General features: G+C 42.0%; 2 protein-coding genes across 2 annotated transcripts; one reads left to right on the top strand and one right to left on the bottom strand.

Moving 5' to 3' along the window:
- The first annotated feature begins 11,136 nt into the window (after positions 1–11,136).
- Positions 11,137–22,595, top strand: ccnt2b (cyclin T2b). The gene is made up of 9 exons (XM_085347443.1): positions 11,137–11,317; positions 11,852–11,933; positions 12,022–12,150; positions 16,408–16,468; positions 16,751–16,813; positions 16,907–16,952; positions 19,019–19,182; positions 20,575–20,645; positions 20,749–22,595. The coding sequence occupies exons 1-9, from the start codon at positions 11,160–11,162 to the stop codon at positions 21,808–21,810; spliced, it is 1,836 nt and encodes a 611-aa protein (XP_085203569.1). The 5' UTR covers positions 11,137–11,159; the 3' UTR covers positions 21,811–22,595.
- On the bottom strand, positions 13,707–14,522 carry LOC146608603 (general transcription factor II-I repeat domain-containing protein 2-like). Its single transcript, XM_085347750.1, has one exon. The coding sequence runs from the start codon at positions 14,520–14,522 to the stop codon at positions 13,707–13,709; it is 816 nt and encodes a 271-aa protein (XP_085203876.1).
- Positions 22,596–23,634: the final 1,039 nt, after the last annotated feature.

The following is a 23,634-nucleotide window of genomic DNA, read 5'->3' as shown; positions in this document are numbered from 1 at the left end:
AGGGACTTTTGCAAGTCTTCTTTTCATTGATTTGTCTTCAGCTTTTAATACAATACAGCCCCATATTTTAATTAAAAGACTTTTAGAACAGTTTGACATCAGGAAAAACCTGGTGGGCTGGATTTTTGATTTTTTAACTGACAGGTCAAGAGTGAGAATAAATGGGATTCTGTCTGACCCAGTGTTCTCCTCTACAGGTTCTCCTTAAGGGTGCGTCTTGTCGCCCTTATTATTCATTCTCTATACAAATATGTGTCAGAGCAGACATGAAAACAGGGTCATTATTAAATATGCAGATGACTCTGTTACTGTCAGCTTACTGAAAGAGGGTGAAACTAACCACGGTCCAGTCATTGTTGACTTTGTTCAGTGGTGTGAGGAGTCTTATCTCCAGCTGAACATATCTAAAACAAAAGACATGGTGATTGATTTTAGGAAACAACAAAATGGGGACGTAGTCACTTTAATTAAAGGTCAGAAAATAGAGCAAGTACAATCATATAAATATCTTGGGACCATAACCAATGAAAAACTGAACTTTGATCAAAATTGAAAATCAGTTTGTAAAAAGGGTCACCAGCACCTTTATTGCCTTAGGACACTTGCTCATTTCCACACTGACCAAAAAATTTTAACTTTGTTTTATCGTTCTTTTATTGAGTCTGTTTTATCCTTTTGTTTGGTGGCATGGTTTGGTCAGACCTCTGTCACAGAGAAAAACTCTCTAAATCAGATAGTGAGATGGTCCAGTCGTCTGATAGGTGAGCCACAGTCTTGTTTAGCCTCCCTGTACTCTAAGCAGGTACAGAGGATGGCTTTATCAATCCTTAAAAATGGTTCCCATCGTCTAAGGGGTGAATTTCAGCTTCTTCCCTCAGAACGGAGGTTTCTATTTCCCGAGATGCAGGACAAAGCGTTATAAAAATAGCTTTGTCCCCGTTGCTGTCACTGAATTAAATAAGAACTGTTTTTGATTCGAAATATTAAAATGACTATATATGTGCCACAGTGAGGTTTATATCTTTACTAGGTATGTGTGTTTTAAAAGGATGCCAAATGCTGTCATTTGTTAAGCCGCCCTCGCCGTACCTCGGTGGGTCCATCAGGTCCTCCAGAAGCGTGAGCAGTTTGGTGAGTTTCACCATTTGGTCCAGGAGCTACGCCTGGATGACGGCCGCTTTCAGCGGTACCACCGTCTTTCCCTCGCCCAGTTTGAGGACCTGCTGTCCCGCATTGGTTCAAGCATCGCCCGCTTAGACACCAACTACAGGCGCTCAATCCCTGTCGCCTATCCGTCTGCCTGCGGTTAGTAAAAGTGTTTAATACGGTAGTCCTTTATTGATGCCTGTGCTAATGTATGCTAAACTATCGTTTATACACTGCTAACATGGATGTGCTATGCTAACAGTGAATGCTGTCGGTGTTTACTGATAGCAAACTGTGGTATGGAGACGACTGTTTATAATATTTCTAGTGATACTCAAAAGGTCTCATCAAGACCTGATTTAATTCGATTTATGCTATTATCAGTGTTTGCATTGATAGCATGGCTGTGGTGTCGTATCAGTGTATGCTCTCGGTGTTTGCTGATATCAAACTGTGGTATGAGGACCACTGTGGGTTAATCTTTGTAGTGATACTCACTCCTTTTTTTTTTTTATTTAGACCTGGTTTAATTCTGGTATAGTTGAATATTTGTATATAATCCCTGCAGCTGTCAGACTCTATAACAGGGGTCACCAGCCTTTCTTAAAACTGAGAGTTAGATAAAACTGTGAACAGTTTGGTTCATCTTTAGTTATATGGTTCTATCCAGCATATTCTATCTTGATATGCTGTCTTATCACAGGTTAATTTTTCAAAAATATTAGCAATGATTTATGCAAGGAAAAGGCTACGTACAACTCTTTATTTCTATTAATGTCTTACTTCATTGCTACCTGATTGACATGTTTAGGAATTATGAGTGATTGGCTCACTGTAGTGGTAAAAGTTGCTACCAATCAAATTATGATATGTTAAAGTTAAAACAAAACACAACTGACTGTTTTATATTATATCTAATATATATTATGTAATTATCCTTATAATTACAAAATGTTTAATGTAAGATTTATGTTTTGTAATTTAAATCTGACATCACAAAAGTATTTTGGAGGTTGAATAATGTATTTTGTAACTGCAGTACACATAATACTAATTTTGAACAATTTTGTCCAGGTTCCTTGCCACCAGGGACTCCTTCAGGACCATCGCGTTCAGTTACAGAGTCGGTGTGTCCACGGTGAGCCAGATCATCCCCCAGGTAGCGACGGCCATCTGGGACTGTCTAGTGGATGACTTCATGGCTGTGCCTTCACCTGGAGACTCAAAGAGAAAGTATATACAGTGGTCCCTCATTTATTGCAGTAGGGTTTCTCAGAATAACTAGCCCCTCGCCACACACTTTATACACTTTATTCACTTTATTCATTTATTTTTTTTACACACACACATGAAGATTAGTCACAGTTCTCACAAGTTGATTCTCACAGTGCAAACCTTTGTAGATTTCAAAACGTAAAAGTATCATTATGCTGTTTTTTCTTCGTCTGCCTGCCACTTTTGTGCGCCTTTTTCCCTCCAGGAGTGATGATGTCATCATCACTCCATAAACCAATGAGATTATCACATGACATTTTTGAACGGGGATATTTCTTTTTAACTGTTTTCAATTTAACATAATATTTAAGTGTTTCTTAGTTTTAGACTAGTTGGTTAGTCTATTTCAATGTTTAAAACCATATCCCAGGGTTTTTACTTCACCATTTATGGAGTTTTAACAAGCAAATAAAAGACAGAGCTTAATTCTGTAAAGATTAGATGAAAAATACTCAAAGGATAAATTCAATTGGTTTATTATTTTGTTACATAAGTTGAAAAAAGTAAAGAAAAAATTAAAACAAGTAAATGAGGGGGGGGGAGAAAACCCCAACAATCCCCTCTGAGCAAGCACTAGGCGACAGTGGGGAGGAAAAACTGCCTTTTAACGGACAGAAGCCTCCAGCAGAACCAGGCTCAGGAGGGGGCAGTCAACTGCTGGGACTGGTTGGGGGGTGAGGGTGAAAAAAAGATTAAGAAGGTAGGGAATATGTGTTAGGAGAGAAAGGGAGAGGGAGGACAGGAGAGGTGAAAATTAAGATGGATCACAGGTGGAGGAGGACGAGGCTAAATCATCTGAATAACCAGCAGAAGCCTCTTTTCTTCGTTTCCAGGTATTTTTCCATGAGCGCTTTTTTCTCCAGGATAAGGGTTCTCAACTGATCGTTTGTTTCTGCATTTTGCTTCTCGAGTTGCTCGCATCTTTGCTCCATTTCTTTTAATCCTGCTTGTTCTTTTCTAGGCTTTTCTTTCGGGTCTTTGTACAGGGAGTGCAGAATTATTAGGCAAGTTGTATTTTTGAGGAATAATTTTATTATTGAACAACAACCATGTTCTCAATGAACCCAAAAAACTCATTAATATCAAAGCTGAATGTTTGTGGAAGTAGTTTTTAGTTTGTTTTTAGTTTTAGCTATTTTAGGGGGATATCTGTGTGTGCAGGTGACTATTACTGTGCATAATTATTAGGCAACTTAACAAAAAACAAATATATACCCATTTCAATTATTTATTTTTACCAGTGAAACCAATATAACATCTCCACATACACAAATATACATTTCTGACATTCAAAAACAAAACAAAAACAAATCAGCGACCAATATAGCCACCTTTCTTTGCAAGGACACTCAAAAGCCTGCCATCCATGGATTCTGTCAGTGTTTTGATCTGTTCACCATCAACATTGCGTGCAGCAGCAACCACAGCCTCCCAGACACTGTTCAGAGAGGTGTACTGTTTTCCCTCCTTGTAAATCTCACATTTGATGATGGACCACAGGTTCTCAATGGAGTTCAGATCAGGTGAACAAGGTGGCCATGTCATTAGTTCTTCTTCTTTTATACCCTTTCTTGCCAGCCACGCTGTGGAGTACTTGGACGCGTGTGATGGAGCATTGTCCTGCATGAAAATCATGTTTTTCTTGAAGGATGCAGACTTCTTCCTGTACCACTGCTTGAAGAAGGTGTCTTCCAGAAACTGGCAGTAGGACTGGGAGTTGAGCTTGACTCCATCCTCAACCCGAAAAGGCCCCACAAGCTCATCTTTGATGATACCAGCCCAAACCAGTACTCCACCTCCACCTTGCTGGCGTCTGAGTCGGACTGGAGCTCTCTGCCCTTTACCAATCCAGCCACGGGCCCATCCATCTGGCCCATCAAGACTCACTCTCATTTCATCAGTCCATAAAACCTTAGAAAAACCAGTCTTGAGATATTTCTTGGCCCAGTCTTGACGTTTCAGCTTGTGTGTCTTGTTCAGTGGTGGTCGTCTTTCAGCCTTTCTTACCTTGGCCATGTCTCTGAGTATTGCACACCTTGTGCTTTTGGGCACTCCAGTGATGTTGCAGCTCTGAAATATGGCCAAACTGGTGGCAAGTGGCATCTTGGCAGCTGCACGCTTGACTTTTCTCAGTTCATGGGCAGTTATTTTGCGCCTTGGTTTTTCCACACGCTTCTTGCGACCCTGTTGACTATTTTGAATGAAACGCTTGATTGTTCGATGATCACGCTTCAGAAGCTTTGCAATTTTGAGACTGCTGCATCCCTCTGCAAGATATCTCACTATTTTTGACTTTTCTGAGCCTGTCAAGTCCTTCTTTTGACCCATTTTGCCAAAGGAAAGGACGTTGCCTAATAATTATGCACACCTGATATAAGGTGTTGATGTCATTAGACCACACCCCTTCTCATTACAGAGATGCACATCACCTAATATGCTTAATTGGTAGTAGGCTTTCGAGCCTATACAGCTTGGAGTAAGACAACACGCATGAAGAGGATGAAGTGGACAAAATACTCATTTGCCTAATAATTCTGCACTCCCTGTATATGATAGGGCAACACCCCCACTTGCTCTTAACACTGTACATTACACATTTACATGATATACATATTTACATGATATTCACATATCAACATTTATGTTCCAAACAAAATATGCGTAAATTTATCTATTTCCACTTTACTTACAGACTTAGTCATGATGTCTGCTACCATGTCTTCTGTTGCACAATATTTAACTTGTACTTCCTTCTCAGTTATAGCAGACCTAATAAAATGATACTTGACGTCGATGTGTTTACATCTTTGACGGTTTATAGGATTTTTGGACAATGCAATTGCACCTTGATTGTCTGCAAGAATGGTAACTGGTGAATATTGCCTTTTAATGTCCATGCCATTAAGTAGCTGTGAGAGGTATAAGCTTTCTTGTACTGTGGCGGCCATCGCCATGTACTCTGCCTCGCACGTTGACAAAGCTACTGTAGCTTGCTTCCTGGTTTTCCAGCAGATCACTGGCCCATTTTTGGATAGTACAAAACAATAACCCGTTGTACTTCTCCTGTCACTCAAATCTGTGGCCCAATCTGCATCGCTGTATGCTATAAGATTTAGGTTTCCTTCTGTCCTTTTATAGCACAGCTCTTTGTTTAGTGTCCCCTTAAGGTAACGTAATACATGTTTTGCTGCTGTTCAATGATGCTCTTTTGGCTCAGATAGGGATTGTGACAGTTTGCTCACTATCCAACTCAAATCTGGTCTTGTACATGTCATTAGGTAAATCAAACTGCCCACTAATTCTCTATATTTTCCTGAATCAGCTGATTCACCATGTGCATCAAAGTCATTTTTGAGTTCACAAGGAGTAGAACGTGGCTTACAGTCAGACATTTTGAACCTTTCCAGGATTTTTGTGACGTACCGTGTCTGGTTTAGTCTTATCTCATGGTTCTCTTGTATACAGTCAATACCCAGAAATGTTTGAGCTCACCAAGATCCTTCATTTTAAATTTCTCATTCAACATTTGTTTCACGTTTCTGATAGCGTCTTCACTGTTGGCAGCTATGATTACATCATCAACCCAGATGATAAGAATCACTGTCTCACTCGCTGTCTGTCTGGAATATACACAATGGTCTACAGGATTTTGTTTGTAACCTTTTTCACATAAATGGTCATGTAACATCTTATTCCAGTTCCTGCCAGATTGTTTCAAACCATATAGTGATTTGTTTAGTTTGCAGACCAGTTTTTCACCCGTGTCTGATTTTACTTCAAAACCTTCTGGTTGCTGCATATACACCTCAAAATCGATTGGGGCGTGCAAATAAGCAGTCTTCACGTCCATTTGATGGAGTTTAAAGTTGTACCGTACTGCTAATTGCATCAGAGTACGCACTGATGTCATATCTGCAGTCGGCGAAAAGGTTTCTTTGTAATCAATGCCTTGAACTTGGCTATAGCCTTTAGCAACATATCTTGCTTTAAATGTTTTAGTCCGATTCGGGTTCTCTTTTATCACATACACCCATCTCCCTCCCACTGCATTTTTACCTTCTGGCAGCGTGGTTAGAGTAAACGTATTATTGTCTTTCAAGGATCTCATTTCATCTTCCATAGCATCTGACCAACACTTAGAGTTCGATGACTGCATAGCTTCTTCAAATGTCTTTGGTATGTTATACATCACCCTGTAACAGTAATCTACAGTCAGCGATGTTTGGTCGTCTTCTGCAGTTTGGACATAGTCTTTCAGGTAATCTGGCCTTCTCCTGTTTCGTTTAGGATATCGTTCAGACTCTGTTCTGTCACTCTGTTTGTCTGAGTTTTGTGTGTCATTTATGACATTGTCCTGAATGTCACTTTCAGGTTCCAGGATCATACTTTCATTTGATCTCTGGTCATTCCCTGTTTTGTCCATTCTAGCGGGGTACTTCAAGATGTCCCCTGGAGTCAAATCATCATCTCCATCGTCATCATCCTGAGTGGTCTGGGTTTGGTGCTCAACTACACCTTTAGTGAGGAACTTAACCAACCTATGTTTAAGAACTCGTCCTGTTTTAGGGTAGTAGACTAGATATGACGGACTGTTTTTATCGTAACCCACAAAAACTCCTTCGTCACATCTCGCATCTAACTTCTTTTTGTTGTGTCCGTAACCGTAGCAAACTGATCCAAAAATCCCCATCCTCGACATGTCTGGCTTCTTTCCTGTCAGCATGTAATAAGGGGTTTGCTTTGTGCGTCTGTTGTAACACCTATTACGAATTACTGCGGCAGTCATAACAGCATAAGTCCATAATCTCTTTGGCAGGTTACTTTCGATCAACATACACCGTGCCATTTCAAAAAGTGTTCGCCATTGTCTCTCGGCAGTCCCATTCTGATGAGGTGAATACGGCGCTGATGTCTCATGCTTTATCGTGTTTTTATTTAACAATGTCTGAAACTCTTTAGATGTAAATTCAGTTCCATTGTCTGACCTGATTCTCTTTACTTGCCCATAAGGGGCGACGTCTGCCAAGAATCTTTCAGTTGCTTTTACGGTGTCACTTTTAGCCTTTAAAAAGTACACAAACATTGTGCCTGAGTAATCATCAGTAAATGCTAACGTGTACCTGAACCCGTCTTTAGCTTCTGGTTCTATCGGTCCAGCTAAGTCAGTGTGCACTAGCTCTAATGCTTCTTCTGCTCTTTCGTCAGGCTCTCTATTCCTGGTTTGGATAAATTTCCCTTTTATACACACTTCACAATCTTGGTAATGTTTAGCTTTACCTTTTTATTTTCATACCCTCGGTAATGTTCTCTAGTTTAACCAAGTCTTCATAGTTACAGTGGCCGAGGATTTTGTGCCAAGTTTCTACATCATGACAGCCATTGCATTCGTCGTTGTCAACATAATGATCAGATGTAACACTGTTCAAATAGTATAGGCGTTCATATTCACTTATCTTAAACCTTGTCCCGTTCTTATGGATAAGCTGGTTGCAGCCCTTCTTGAAGGTTACTGAGGCTCCTTTAGCCGTCGCCGCCTGGACCAAGAAGATATCTTGCAGGTAAGAGGGAATGTAAAGGGCTCCCTCCAGTGTCGCCTTCACCTTTCGTCCCTCGCTGTCTTGTAGATAGACCTCCACATCTCCCCTCTTCAGTGCGACCCCACTCGTCCTCGTCCCGTCAGCTAACTCCATGAAGTGTCTTCCAGGTGTGAATGTCTCATCAAAACTTTTGAATCTCTGAATGTCCGTAATAATGTGAGAAGTGGCCCCTGTATCAACCATTAGGCCTCTCTGTTTCAGCCCTTGATTTCCACAGTCTTTAGCTTTGAACGCGAAACTATGATCTTCTGCATCGGTTACGTGTTTAGCAGTAATCTTCTTTCGTCGGCGACAGTCGCTGTCCTTATGCGTTGAGCTTTTGCAGTAACCGCACCACTGCTTCTCTTTTTGTTCTTTCCTTTCGGCCTTTGTGTAACACTCACGTGCTATATGACCCTTTTTTTCACAGTTGTAACATATGATTTCTGCATTGTCTCTCTCTTTCTTCCAGTTATTTGCCTTCATCACATTGTCTTCAGAACATGTGGCCTTTTCGGTGCTCTCGTAGCTTCTTAATTTAGCTTTGAATTCACTAAATGTCATTGCTTTGTCACTGTGGGTTACATGTATGGCAAACGGCTTGAAAGATTCAGGCAACCCTTTTAACACCATTGCAATAAGCAGTCCATCACTTAATGTCTCTTCTGCATTCCTCAGAGCTGTAATGGCAGTCTCAGCCCTTATCATATAGTCTGTGACGCTCTCGCTGGGCGTTTTCTGTAGCGACGTTAGCTCCGTATACAGGCTAATCACACGTTGTTTCCCCTTACCGGCGTAGTGCTCTCTCAGAATTCCCAACGCTTTCCGTCCGTCATCCCTGGCATCTCTCATCACGAGTGAAAGACTTCTATCATCCAATACTTGGATTAGCTCTGCATAAGCTACTTCATTCTTTTCATCCAAGGCTACGTTCACACTGCAGGTCTTAATGCTCAATTCCGATTTTTTTGATCAAATCCGATTTTTTTGTCTGCTCGTTCACACTACAAATAAAATGCGACAGCAAACGCGCTCTAGTGTGAACGCTCAAAGCGGCCCGCATGCGCAAAAGAAGACGTCATACACAACGCGCTCTGTTTAGACCCAGAACAAACTATATTGTTTGACTGATGGCCTTAATATAAAGACTTCGGACTTCATGTTTCCCGATTTTTGCTTTAAGTTATTTTGTTATTTACATAATAATGTAGATAACCTAATAATTATCCTCATTGCTGTTTTAGAGGAGCGGTGCTTCAAAGGATAGTTGCAGATTTCTGTCAGAATCTGCAGGTTATGCAGTACAAATAAAATGTTAACTTTTCTCCAACGTTGTCTTCCCAGCAGTTTCACCGGATGGCCAGGAAGCGTTCGCGATGTCTTCTCTGGCGCTGATAATTGGCGTCTGTCTTGTATCAGTGACGTAAAAGACGGATTTAATGCGGCTTGACCGTTCACACAGCAGTCGCTTTCTGAGACATCGGATCGGATTCAGTATGTGGTACTGATCGGATTCAGTACCACATACGAAAGTGACCCAGATCGGATTTGAAAATATCGGATTTGTGCCGTTCACACTGTCACACCATGATCGGATATGGGTCGCATAGGGTCAAAAAAATCTGATTTGATGCGCTTTCGCCTGCAGTGTGAACGTAGCCCAAGTCCTTGTCTTCTTCCTCCGACTCGCCGGGCTCGTCCAAAATGGCGGCCTTTAGCCCAAGTAGCCGCATGTATCCCAGGAACTTTGTTTCCCACAATTCGTAGTTTCTCTCATCTCCGTCGAAGCACAGACTGTTCCACCGGCTTCCCACATCCCTTCTGGGCCCATAACCTGTTGGATGTTCCATTTTCTAGGGCAAAAATACCGTGGTAACTCGCACATCTCATGGAGGAATAAACCACATACACCTTGTTAGAGTTTTACATCAGAGGCACACGCCTTCCTCTGCGCCAACATTTATTGAACACACACTTCCGTATTTATACCTTTCAGATTAAGAGCACATACATATATGATAGGGCAACACTGAAGTTGGATTATCTGGTATATAATGATGTGCTATGTGATTGCTAGCGACACAGCTATGTTAGCATAACATTAGCATAGTGAAGCTGGAGGATGAACGCCAACTTTTTTTCCACTCATTAAAAGTTAACGTGAGGGATTCTGGTGGTCAGGGACAAATGCAATCGCATAGCAAGATGCTATACACGGGCCAAACTTCAGTCAGGAGAACAACTGATTATTACTCATCCACAATACGAGGTTAGTTATTAATATACTGCAACAACATGGGAATAGAACAGTTGCGAGAGAATTCAACATTAATGAATCAATGTTACGGAAATGGAGGAAGCGTAGTTTTTGGCTTTCCCCATATTTCAAAAGTGCTTCATCTCTTTGCTATGACTGTCGCCCGCCATAATTTGCAGATGATAATGGTTTTAGCTGCTGCCATGCTTTCACCAAAACAGGCGCAGCTTGATGACATCATCAACATGTGCTAACTACTTTAATGCACAGTGATCATTTTTTGGATGTGTAAACATCCATAACAGTAAAATTGTTAATAAATAAACAAACAAACAAACAGAACTAACCCGCATGCCTGCTTTCATAAGTCTTTTGTACTTTATGTTTGATTTTAATAAAAATCGGCACAAAGGTAAAGCAGTCAAAGGGCACTTGCATCATTATATACACTTATACATATAATACATATAATAGCAGCAATGCCCAAAGTACAGTTGTGACCTGTAGTGGGTAATATTTAATAATATAAATATTTTCGTTTTTATTTTTTAAATCGAGTCCGTACTCCCGTTCTCGCTAGTCTTAATTTAAATGGTTACTGCGAAACTACACAGACAAGCTGTTAGTGTTTCTGGGCTAAATAAAGCAACCTACTGGAGTAATTACATAATTCAGCTTTAGTTTTTGGGTTTGTTTGTTTTTTATTTGTAAACAAAATCGGGTTGGAACACCAGTAACGCATTGTCTACACGGCGTGCGATTTGCACCACCGACCGTCGGGGCGCTATTCACAGAATATATTACCGGTTTCGTGTCGGTTTACGCGTCTTCTCTCTTCCTTCCGGTGCCCCGCTTGCCCCACTCCCTCCCGGTGCTAGACCGTCGGGCTTGGCAGTGGGAGCGTAATGGCGGTCCACCGGGGACCCTCTACGAAATGGCTCTTCACCCGGGAGCAGCTCGAAAATACGCCGTCTCGACGCTGTGGAATAGAAGCAGACAAAGAGCTCGCTTACCGACAGCAGGCTGCCAACTTAATCCAAGAAATTGGCCAGAGACTCAACGTGTATCCTTTCTGAAACGCTGAGTCTTGCCGGACGGCAGGCGGGCTGTCTGTAGTTAGCATTAGCATAGAGTGCGGCTCGAAATGAAATGCTTGTTATATTTTATCCTGTGATTGTGTAAACAGGTGTCCAATGGTTCGGTGTTGTATACATAGGCCTCTCTGATAAGATGAGCCATTTTAACTCCTCTCACAGGACGTTTGTGACCCGCCGGAGGTGATGAGGCCCGCTAGCTAGCTTAGCTATTGTTTGGCTCGTCAGTCTGTTGTTTCTATTGTTAGCTTTTGTCTACTAAAAGCAGAGATACTGATATTAGTCGTATGTGTGTTGTAAACATTTTGCCACTCTATACACGATTCCAGCCCACATTGGAAATGTGGGCTTTGTGTAATTATGAGTGTGTTGACAGGGTTTTAACCCGCGGCCTCACGTTTTGCGATCTCCAAGGCCTTAACTCAGTACTAAGCTTTCTAATCTAATGGCGTTGTTTATTTGCCTGTGAACCATCCATGTGATTTCCTTAACCGTTCACTCAGCTCTCAATTAATTATCAACACTGCTATAGTTTATATGCACAGGTTTTATATGATCCACTCCTTCACCAAATTCAATAGAAATGTAAGTATCGCTGCGTTGTTCGCTGATATCACGATCACCTTTGCCGCAGACTAGCAAAACTGTGTTTTTCCTTTCCTCCCTTGTATAGATAATTTCCCAGACTACGTTGTTCCTGGCAGCTAAAGTTGAGGAGCAGCCCAGGAAGCTGGAGCACGTCATTAAAATAGCCCATGCCTGGATTAACCCACAAGATCCTCCCCTGGACACTAAAAGCAACGTGAGTAAACTGTGACTGCTCTGGAGCTTATGTTTTTCCATACTTTGTAAGTTAATGTTTCACAGACCTTACAGTGTGGTTTTTAGAGGTTACATATGGATTGTACTGATGCTGCGACTAGTAGAAACGTGAAGCCGAGGTTTTTGGTCTATTTGTTTTTCTTTTCGATATGTGTCCTGCTGATCTATTTTATTTCAGATCTCTTATTTAGCTCTGGAAAACTTTAACACATGTTGATCACTAGTTCTGAGGTTTTACGATCCCTCGGTTTATGCCAGTATATAATCTTCTAAACCAACTTTGTGCCATGAGCTGAAAGGAAACAGTCTTAAAGGTTGAGCACCTTTTTCCATGGTCTGATTATCCTATCATTACCTTGTGAGATTGGAAATAACAATACCACTACTAGGAGTGAGCCTGGGTCATTTGGGGGTTATGTGACCGTTAAGGTAGTGCTAGCTATCCTTTATAATGCATACTACGTGGCCCCAAGCACAAAAAACGGTGCTGTTCCTAGAGAAAGGAGAGGCGGAGACATACCTGGAAGTTATCTCACTCCCAGTGTGAAGTGAATGTTTGCTGGAAAGCCTTGCTCACATATGGTTGGTGACTAATTCCAAAGCGTAGGATGACATCAGCTAAATAGACAAAATGGCTCTTAACATTTGTCTTTTGGACCTTTCACCCTTTTTAAATGTATAAAAAAAACTTGCCCGTCCTTCTTCTCTTCATCGGGTTCTAACCATGTTTATACTAGAGCAGGGGTGGGCGAACTTTTTGATTCGTGGGCCACATTGAGTTCTAACATTTGACAAAGGGGCCGGAACAGGAGCAGATAGATGGCATGCTTTGAAAACATCACCTCATTGGGGGGGAAAATACACATCTTGGGATATGGAGAAAACATGTGCTTTAATTTCCAATGAAAATGAAGAAGAACATTACAATAAAATCTCTGACTTCGAAATGAGTCTTTAAACACTGAAAATCAAATAAATGAACATTTTATTTTAAAGCACTGAAAGTTCTGTTATCCTTCAGGATATCACATCACTCTCCTCCTGACTCTTTTTTTTTTTTTTTTTCCAAAAACGGTAGGAGATGCAGATGTACTTGTCCTGTTCCTTTTATTCAATTTGTTTCCCCGGTGCCAAAAGTCAACAACGACCAGTGCAAGAACGAAACAGTTGCAGCAAGTCAGTCTGTGAAGCGTTATATTTGATCTGCGCACACTGTTCATTTTAACAACGTGCGTATCACGGAGACACACACATTTTAATGGGAGCAGTGTTGTTGGTCTCCTTTTTTAGGCAGCGCATCAAAGTCTGGAGTTAGTTTTGTTGTGGCGATTCTCAGGATGGATCTGAGGTGTAGGTCTGTTAACTTGGATCTGTGGCTGGCTTTGTTGATGTTCATGACGCTGAATGTCTGTTCACACACGAAGGTAGAGCCGAACAAAGCCAACATCATCTGCGCTTTTCGTCTTAGATTTGGAAACGCGGCATCATTGAGTGAAGCATAGAAGTCATTTAGTTTCAGAGAGCTGAACTTCTCTTTTAAGGCAGGGTTGGACTGAAGGTCGATGAGTTCGAGCTGAAGCTCCTCTGGAGCTGTTTCAGGGTCTTGTGACAGAGGAAAGGCCAGTGATTGTCAATTTTATCGAAATCCAAAAACCGACGGCAGAATTCTCCGTGCAGTGCATCCAGTGACTCACTGTATTTCTTTACTTTTGCTCCGGCCTCTTTCAGCGTGCCTAGTGTAGGAAAATGAGTGAATGACGTGTTCAAAATCTGCCTGGAGAATAAAGCCAGCTTGGATTTGAAGGCTTTCACGTTTGTGTGCATGTCATGCACAAAGTGCTCCTTCCCCTGCAGTTTCACGTTGAGCTCATTCAAGTGTGAAAATACGTCCGTAGCAAACGCAAAGTCACACATCCAGCTCTTGTTGCTCAGCTCAGGAAATTCCTCAGTCTTCCCCTGCCGCTCCAAAAACACGCCAATCTCCTCTTTGAGCTCCCACACTCGTTGAAACACTTTGCCCAAACTCAACCAGCGGACACGGGAGTGATAAAGCAGGTCCTGGTGATCCGCATCAGTTTCCTCCAAGAATGCAATGAACTGACGGTGCTGAAGTCCCCGTGCGCGTATGAAGTTGACAAGTTTCACCTCAGGATTCACAACATGATTCAGCTGTAACACCGATTTACATAGAGATTCCTGGTGGAGGATGCAGTGGAGAAAAATGACATCCTGGTCAGGGTTTTCATCTTTCACTTTATTCTGGATTCTCCTCAGCAGGCCAACGTTTTTTCCCGTTAAATTCAGAGATCCATCTGTGGTGACGTTAACAAGCTTACTCCGGGGAAGCTTCATCACATCAGAATTGCAGGGGAAATAAAACATTAACAAGGTTAATTTATTAATTTTTTTTCAAGTTTGGCGGGCCGGATCAAAACGTTTGATGGGCCGTAGTTTGCCCATGCCTGTACTAGAGTCTTTCATTGGTTTGGCACAACTGTTCCCCACAACCACATTTATATAAAAGAGGGCAGATGCATAACCATTATTTTTCTTTGCATGTGAAGGCCCACTCCTGTGTGTCAGAAGTGCCAGATGTCGACATGGCTGAGTAGATCGGGATAATAATAATTTAATGTGAAAATGAGCTGGAAAGGCCTTGATTAACAAAGTGATTACTTTGAGCTCTGCTGTCTGGTGAAAAGCAGGCGACACTCATGAGATGTGTACTGGAGTCTGTGTGGATCGCACCATTTGTTAGGTTTGACCTCTGACTGGAGGCAGCGATGGCAGGCAGCAAACTGCAGCTTTTTGTCTGTAAAGTAATCGCAGCTGCAGTTTGATGTCTAGAATAAACGTATCTGTTGTCACAGCTGACTCTGAAGTCAGAGACTGATGTGAGTTAATTACTGAATTTGCTTAATTTAATCAAATGCTTTTCACAGAAGTAGCCTCTGTTACAGTTCGCTGAGTGTCATCATAGATAATGTTGAGTATCAGAGACTGTTAAACGTGAGTTGCATGCTGAATTTTCTTAATTTAATCAAAAGTCTTTCAGTCTTAGTTTGTTGTACAAGAAAGGACAAAGATAATTTGGTTACATCCAAATTTTTTCATGTTTTGCAGCATGGCTGTTTCTTTTGTTTTTCCTCTGTCATAAGCCATATTGGCTTTTTTGAGGTTTTAAACTTCCATTTACTTAAAAGAAAATGTAATTGTTAATGATGATTGGGTGGGCTTAATTCAGTCTTGACTGTTAGCACAAGGTGACCGCCACAAGTATACAGAAAAAATTCCACCCATCCAAAACGGAGACGGACACACATCAACCTTTTCAGTTTTTGTATAAACGTGTCTGTGTATGTCAGCGTGTGTGTGTCCACCAAATTAAACCAATTATATCCAGTAGAGTTCACAAAGAAATGATACTTGGTTATAATTTATACTAAAATTCCTACTGAATTACGAAACTTCTTTACAACAGCATCGATACCAACAGTGCTGTCTTTTGCCTCAGCCTTCGACACACAACTTCACACAGCTCCTCCTCTCACTAACAGCTGAAGTAGTTAACCTTCATAACACTGAAGAAGAGTTCAGGAGGAATTTCAGAGGTCAGGAAAGTTTCCATTTCAACAGCATTAAAGTATTAAACAGTTTTCATAAATGTTAACCTGGAAGGCGCACACGTTAGCATTAGCCATTTACCTTTTAGCAGTTATCTGATAGCCACATTAGCCATCTGTTAGCATTAAAGTAACAGCTGGTAGACTGCAGGTCGTGCTGGAGTACTGAGCCGTGGCAGAGTAGATTACAAACACTGACGGGTCGCTGGCTTTATGAACTAGCAGGCGATCCGTAGCTGAACTGAGTAGAGTTCAGCGTGTGGAGAACTAATCCGAGCAAATAATGAGTGAAATCCAGAGCAGAGCAGGAATCAGATGGGTTTCAGGTCTGATGAGCAGAACTGGGGATGTAAACAGCTGCAGCAGAAATGAATTCTGCGCCATTGCTCCTGTTGTTGCAGCATGGTGTCGACACCTTTCCATGGCATTGAAAATGGTATCGAGTTTGAAATTCGAGTTTTGTGACATCCCTAATGTATAATGCTAACAGGCTTGCTCCATTAACATTCCTGTCCACTGATTGTATTTTTGTTTTGTGTGTGCGCTTATAAAAATGGATTTGTTTGTGGTTGTCGAGGGTCGTTTTTAATTCTTCACGGCTTGATCTGTTTCAGGCATTCCAGCAGCAGGCACAAGAGCTTGTAGCACTGGAAACAATCGTGCTACAAACTCTGGGTGAGTACAGGCTGCGCTGCACAGACTGCACACACTTTCTGCTGTCCTTGGTTTTCCTGGTTTCTACAATAGACCAGTGTAACACCAAGAGGGGGGTTACACACAGAAGAAAATGACTAAAGTACCACACATGCATGCTGACACTTTTTCACATATTCTGATGCAGCGTTTTTCCTCCCGTTCTGTTGAGCAAATGTAAAAAAAAAACCCAAAACATTATCTCACTGATGTTCTGCTTCTGTATTTGCACCTCTGCCTGACAATCTTCCTTCCTGGTTGCAGGTTTTGAAATAACAGTTGATCATCCGCACACAGATGTTGTGCGATGTTCCCAGCTAGTGCGAGGTATTACCTTTTTCCTCACCTGTTACTTTTCAAGAACTACTGCTGTGTGTTATCAGCTTTGCTCTAAAACCAGTTTTTTCTCTTGTTTTACAGCAAGCAAGGATTTGGCACAGACTTCCTATTATATGGCTACCAACAGGTTGTTATCCTGTTCCCATTATTGCACTGTAATGGCACACTATAGCTTCCTGCACTGCAGGGTACCCCTTCCTGTGTCCAACGCCCTGTTTGCACTTGGATCCTGGGAACCCCCAATGGGGAAGTACCGACCAGGCTGCTGTGTGCGGTGTATTGTACAAGGGCTCTGTGTTGGCACATAGGGGTTGAATGCACAATGTGGAGTGTAGTGTTGCTGTTTACCTCTCGAAGTTGTTTGGTACCGAGTGCACATGTCTTTAAAAAAAAAAGTCTCAAACGGTAGCCTGAATATAGATTGCCACTAAAGATTCTTAAACTTTTAGAGTTTCTTGGTAAGTACGGTTACTGTTCTTTTTAAATGTTTCTTTTTGATCTTTTTTTAAATCCAGAGGAGCTAACAATGAAACGCCAAACTATACTGCAAACTGAATGCTTTTGTTCTAGAGGACTCCAGAGGGTCACTACGGAGTACTGTGAGGAATATTAGCTAGCTCAACAAAACCTAAATCCCTTCTTCCTTCAGACTCTGTTCGTGCTCACATAACAAGGGGCACTTCATGCGTTACGTGAATCTTTTTCCACACAAGATATTTGTGAGTCTTGTCTTCTCCATTCAGTCTTAATCAGATGAAGGGTTCGCTTTAAACTGGATTTACCTAAGCATTAAAACTGTCCCATACTCTAATTTTGGAGACATGGATGTTGTTTTGGTTTGTACATATCAAAGTGAAAATCATGTTGATTGGGGGAGAAAGTATATTACAAAGGGCATTTAAGCTGATTTCAAACTAAACCTCTGAACGTAAGTCTCCTGGTTTTATGTTACCATGGTGATTTAGCCTGGTAAAAAGACAGCCACTGTTGTGACATAGGAAGCTCGACATAGCAAACGTTTTTTTGTTTTACAGATGAATAATAGACACATCCTTTACTTACTTTCTCCTAAAGTTTTAGACTAAGGCTAATAGAGTTGAAACATATAATAAAGTGCAAATATATATTGTCTGTGGGCTTCAAATGCAACAATAGGCCTCTATTTTTTTAAGCACACACTCTGTATATAAAAGATGGACATTGCTACTGTGACATAACCCATTTCTTTGCAACCCCATATTTAAACGCTTCTGTTAGTTGGGCCTGTGTGTTCTGCTTGGAAGAATATAGACGTCATTGTTCATTTAGCTTCCAGTGATTCAAAGACATTTGATGAATGACTTGTTAAGCTTGTTGGTACTTAGTACTGTTGGTGTGTAGCTAGCTGTGTACACACAGGGGTACATAAACTAGCTTTGACACATTCTTCCAACAAAAACAACGACTTGTAGCTCAGTGTGGACTACTTATTGGCCTGAACTTTTAAGGGAGCGACAGCTGAGGTCACCACGAAAGAGGTGTGAAACATCATCAGGGGAAACGGCATGAAAAGCGCAGACAGTGGGCTTTGCGCTTCTCTGCAGCCGGCTGAAGGACACGTAAGAGCACAAGCAAGAGTGGCCCACAGACTGGTTGTGACATTAAACTGCTGTGACATGATGACTTCAAAGCTGCCCACAGGCTTTGTGGGGCAGTTTGCAGTGTAGTTTGGGTGTTAGGGTGTGGGAGAAATTAACTGTAGAAAACTGAAAGCGTAATCACTTGTCTTGGCTATCAACATCAGTGTTTCTCAGTCTCAGCGTGGCTACATTTGAATCGTCACTAATTTTATACTGTATATAAGCGCTGTGTAAAAATATCAAAACTGAAACTCTTTATTTTTCTTAAGAGATTAAGAAACGCTGTTGTTTTGTAATTTCCATCATTTTTACATTAACACAAAACAAATAATAAAAATCAGTACGTCTATATTTATGTAATCATTTGAGACATTTAGGAACACAATCTAACAGATATAGGTTTTAGACAGGGGAGTCCTGTGAGGTAAGGATATGTGTATGTGATACGAAGATAACTGAATCTGACAGTCACCACTGTTTGTCTGTTAAACAGTAAAATATATAGTAGATCATGCAAGTTGGTGCGCAGATCCGTCAGCTGACAGTCGTCTTTTGCGTTTCTTGTCTCCTGCAGTTTGCACCTCACCACCTTCTGCCTACAGTACAGGCCCACAGTCGTCGCATGTGTCTGCATCCACCTGGCCTGCAAGTGGTCCAAATGGGAGATCCCTGTGTCTACAGATGGCAAACACTGGTGGGAGTATGTGGACCGCACAGTAACGTTACAGCTGCTTAACGGTAAGAGCATATTTTGAGTTGTAGAAATTCACATCCCAGCAAAGTAAAGTCACACAGTTCGTACAAGGAAAGTGTCTTCTCAGCATTTCATAAAGCACAAAAAAGTTACAAACTCTTCTTTCTGATCAAGCATCTTTAAATGTGTTTAAAAAAGCAACATAAACTTCAAACACAATGTGTTCACCTTCCAACAGTGTGGTCTCTCTTCATCCACAGCTGCTGTGTTTTAGACAGATGGTGAATAAGCTGGGTCTCACTTTTAGCCCAGGCTCTCCCAGAGCTTCCAGCAGTAGTATATTACGGCATTGCCAACACTAAATTGGGTGTGACACAAGTGTTTGCTTTGTGTGGGCCACAAAGTTTTAGCACCAGCACATTTCCATGTCTTGTGTATCAGAGGAACTGAGGAATCTGTTTCTGTGCAGACTGTAGATCAGATCACGATAAACACTTTTCTCTTTTTATTGTCAGACTGCTGCACGAGTACGTAACAGTGACCTCACCCACAAAGACTAACACAAATCGGGCTTTGCTTTTCAGTAATTTATTTGTCCTGATTTTACAGCACAGAGGTCATCTGATAAAAATCCCCAAACACACATTAAAATGTTGGCTGTGCTGCGATTTCTGCTTTGTTAACATATAAAATCGCCCCTCAACCAAAGGTCCATTCTGAGCCAGGAAAACCCTGCATATGTACTACTTTCTAGTATGAGGTTTGACTTTATTTCACAGGGAACACTGAGGCTTTATGGAGCTGCAGCTCTATCTGGTGGCAGATGGCTGCATAACATTTAGGACACAACACCAGCACTGGGTATCAATTAAAATGTTTAATTATTAACATTTAGATTAAATGACAAGTACATCTGGTACCCAGGATTGAGAATAGTGACTGTTTTTGTCTAGTAGTCGCACACACCTGTAATTCACCTTTAATCTGAAAATGTGTTGCCCTAGTTCTTCATAGTCTGAAGGCTCCGACTTTAAATTTTAGCAACGTTACCTGTTTCCTTCCTTATCCCTCGTCTAGAACAGAGTTGACACTGGACCATCGTCTTACTCGTACTTTAAACGTTTCTTCTAAACAGCGAGCTCTGATCTGAATGGCCACGTTACTGCTGTCCTTAGAATAGTTCATCTGCTTATTCGGTGCATCTAGTGTCGTATGTTCAAACTGCAGTTATACAGTCTTTCACTGCAAATGGTGACACTGGTCGTCTTCCTTCTCTGGGTCCTGGAGTCCATCTGCAAGAGCTCTGTAGAGCCAGCTGATGGTTTTGTTTTGATAATTATAGCGAGTCCCGCTCAGTGGATTTGTCCACCTTGTGTGTTACAATTGAGCCCTTGTTAGAGAGCTGGTAGAGCTGAGGCTGCCTTGTTTGTTTTCAGAGCTCACCCATGAGTTTCTTCAAATCCTGGAGAAGACACCCAGCAAGCTGAAGAGGATACGAAACTGGAGGGTAGGTGAAAAACATCAGACAGCCCAGAACATAGGGCACAGCTGGTACTGTGGAGATTTGTATTGTTCGTATGTCATGCTGAGTTTGCCTTTTCTGTCTGCAGGCGATTCAAGCTGCTAAGAAGCCAAAGACAGATGGTTCAACTGGGGACACTGCCTTCCAGGGAACATCCTTAGAAAGCCTTCCTGGTGTCACCAACTCCTTTTTCCCCTCAGCATCAGACTCTACAGATATGCCCAACCTAAATACCATCACAACCCCGTTCGCCTCATACCAGCCACTAAACGACCAATCAAAGGCTTGCGGGTACGACCAGTTCTCCCAGCCCGCCCACTCAGACTTCACCCTGGTGAAGCCCAAACACAAAGCTGCAGGCGGGACTAGCAGCGAGCTCGCTGTGAACACCGCCGCTTTTTCGCGGCCACAGAAAGTCTTGACTCTGGAAAAGTACAGAGAGAAACACGCGGCCGAGCTGGCCTTGCAGAACGGCGTTAAGGAGGAGCCAAGCACAGATGTCTACACTCCTCCGCCGTTGTCCTCTCACCACCACAAGAAACGCTCTCAGCCGCAGCAGGCCAGCCAGCCGGGTGACAGGAAAGAAAAGCCCAGCTCTAAAAAACCTCGCCTCGCAGCCTCATATGCAGAAAACGGCTCGGCCACTAGCGAGGAGCTCAAAATGCGGATCAAAGTTTCATCGGAGCGCCACGGCAGCTCGGAGCAGGGTGGGGCTCTGCCAGGCAAAGACAAACACAGAGAGCACAGCAGCCACCGCCACTCGAAACACAGCCACTCGCACTCGTACTCCCTCAGTGCAAACAACAGAGGGGCAATAGACAACTCTTCCTTATCTGCCCGTACTCCCGGCAACCACTGCATCGAGGGCAGCTCCTCTGGCTCGTCTCGTAAGAGACCCCACCCTGATGCCGGCAGCCACAATCACCACCATCACCACCACCACCACCACCACCACTCGTCTAAGAGCAGCAGGACCTCCAAAGGAAGCCTGAGCTCGTCTCACTACTCAGACAGCAACCAGAGGATGATGGAGCACCACGGCCATGACGGAACCAACGGCATGCTGACATCTAACGGGCAGCACACTGACTACAAAGACACTTTTGACATGCTGGACTCTTTACTAAGTGCCCAAGGGATGAACTTGTAACCCAGAGAGTCCCCAGTGTTGTCTACAATAAGGTATTACCATGTTTATTAAAATTTTAAAAATGATTTTATTTGTCTTAAGTTATCTGAATTCTGCATCACCCTCAGTCGTGTCTACACACTGATCATTGATGATTCTTGTCAAACTGTCAAATGTCATAGAGCTGTGTACTACTAGCTTGCAGCGCACACTCAAAAATTGGATGTTTTTGAAATGCGGCTGAAAAAAGAGGTTTTTAAATGTTCTCTTAACTTGAGCTGACATCTATTTTTAACACGGATGTTTTTAGTCACAAAAGGGAAGACGCAACGCAACCATTGTGACAGTTTACAGTTCATGTTTTTTTGTTTGTTTGTTTTTTCTTCCGTTTTTGTATGTTAAGACATTTTGTTTCACTAAAAATCTCAGGTCTTGAATTTTTGATAAAAGAACGAATCTTCCTCTGTTTGGGTTTATTACCTGTATCTGTGGAGATGTATCACCTCGTCGGTTTGCTGACGAAAACAAAAGCAAAACTTTGGCGTCTCTCTTAGGAAACACGGTCTGCATATATTTAAAAGAGCGCATCAACAGTTCCGAACAAATAAAAATGTGAGGGGAACTCCATTTGCCTATCGGGCCGTGCCTGAAGTTTTGTGCAGATTCACTATAGAGCTAAAATGAAGTTTACTTTACATCTGCTGTGAAAGTGCATTTAAGATATAGCGGCTGAAAGCGCAAAAAAAAAAAAGGCCGTGTGATTGTACCTTGTCAATTACTATTCAGTATGATAAATGTTATTAACTACAAGAAAATACAGATCTCTAAAATAAGATTGTGTATATAGGACTGTAGTTCAGAATTAAACTGTTATTGGTTTATTGCATCAGTCCAGACCTCCTTCCATTCAATGTATCATGAGATCTAAAGCAGACTCTGTATTGATGAACATATCCTTGATTTGTGTATTGGGAGCCCAAATAAAGGTGTAAAAGATAACATGCTGAATTATGGAAGTGTTTGACATTTTGTTTGTTACAATGTTGTTACGATGGGACTAAATTTTGTTACTGTGGGACAGTGAGTTATGACCACTCCAAAATGGCATAGCTGCGACAAACCAGTGGCCCAAACTGGAGTACCAGTTCTGAGCAAAAGTTTAAGTATGACCAACTTGAAAATTTTAAGCATGCCAAAGAATACGAGTACACCCTTTTGAGCTATCTGTGTGATGTACTGCACTCCCCAGCCTACATTTATATAGCAGACGCCTCCAAAGAGCCGTGCTCTGCGGGGGAGGCAAGCGGCTACAAGTCTAAGTACGGAAAACTGCTATGTTAGAGTTTGCCACAATGCATTTTCATCAAAACTGATTTGTAGCATGAAAACGGCATACTCTTGCACTCTGAAACACTGGAATAAGCTACGCACATGTTGGAACACAGACTGCAGAGTGCGCTCTGCATGAAAGAGATTCAGCCTCTGATACAAATCGAAATGTAGATCCTACAAGCAGCCTGCACTCACCAACCTCACATCAGTGCAGGAACACTAAACCAAAGCTGCATCCTAACAGTCCAAAAATGCAAAGGAAGCTAAGCTACACGACCTCGAGTCTGCACTCTTTTAAGGTAACCGCTAATCGCAGTCACTAGTTTCAATCATTTCAAATGTGTCGTCTGCACACCCATAATGTGAATGTCCCAGTCCACCGCACACAGAAGGAGCTCTATTGGTTTGAGTACAATGAACTCACTGACATGTTGAAGAAATGTCTTTGAGATGATGTGAGCTCTGTGACATGGCACGTTTTCCTGCTGGAAGCAGCCATCACAAGATGTGTAC

The sequence above is a fragment of the Diplotaxodon limnothrissa genome, linkage group LG23 (assembly GCF_057381915.1).
Source record: "Diplotaxodon limnothrissa isolate DT_005_m linkage group LG23, D_limnothrissa_male_GT1.1, whole genome shotgun sequence".
Lineage (NCBI taxonomy): Eukaryota > Metazoa > Chordata > Actinopteri > Cichliformes > Cichlidae > Diplotaxodon > Diplotaxodon limnothrissa.
This window is presented reverse-complemented; position numbering and strand designations above follow the sequence as displayed.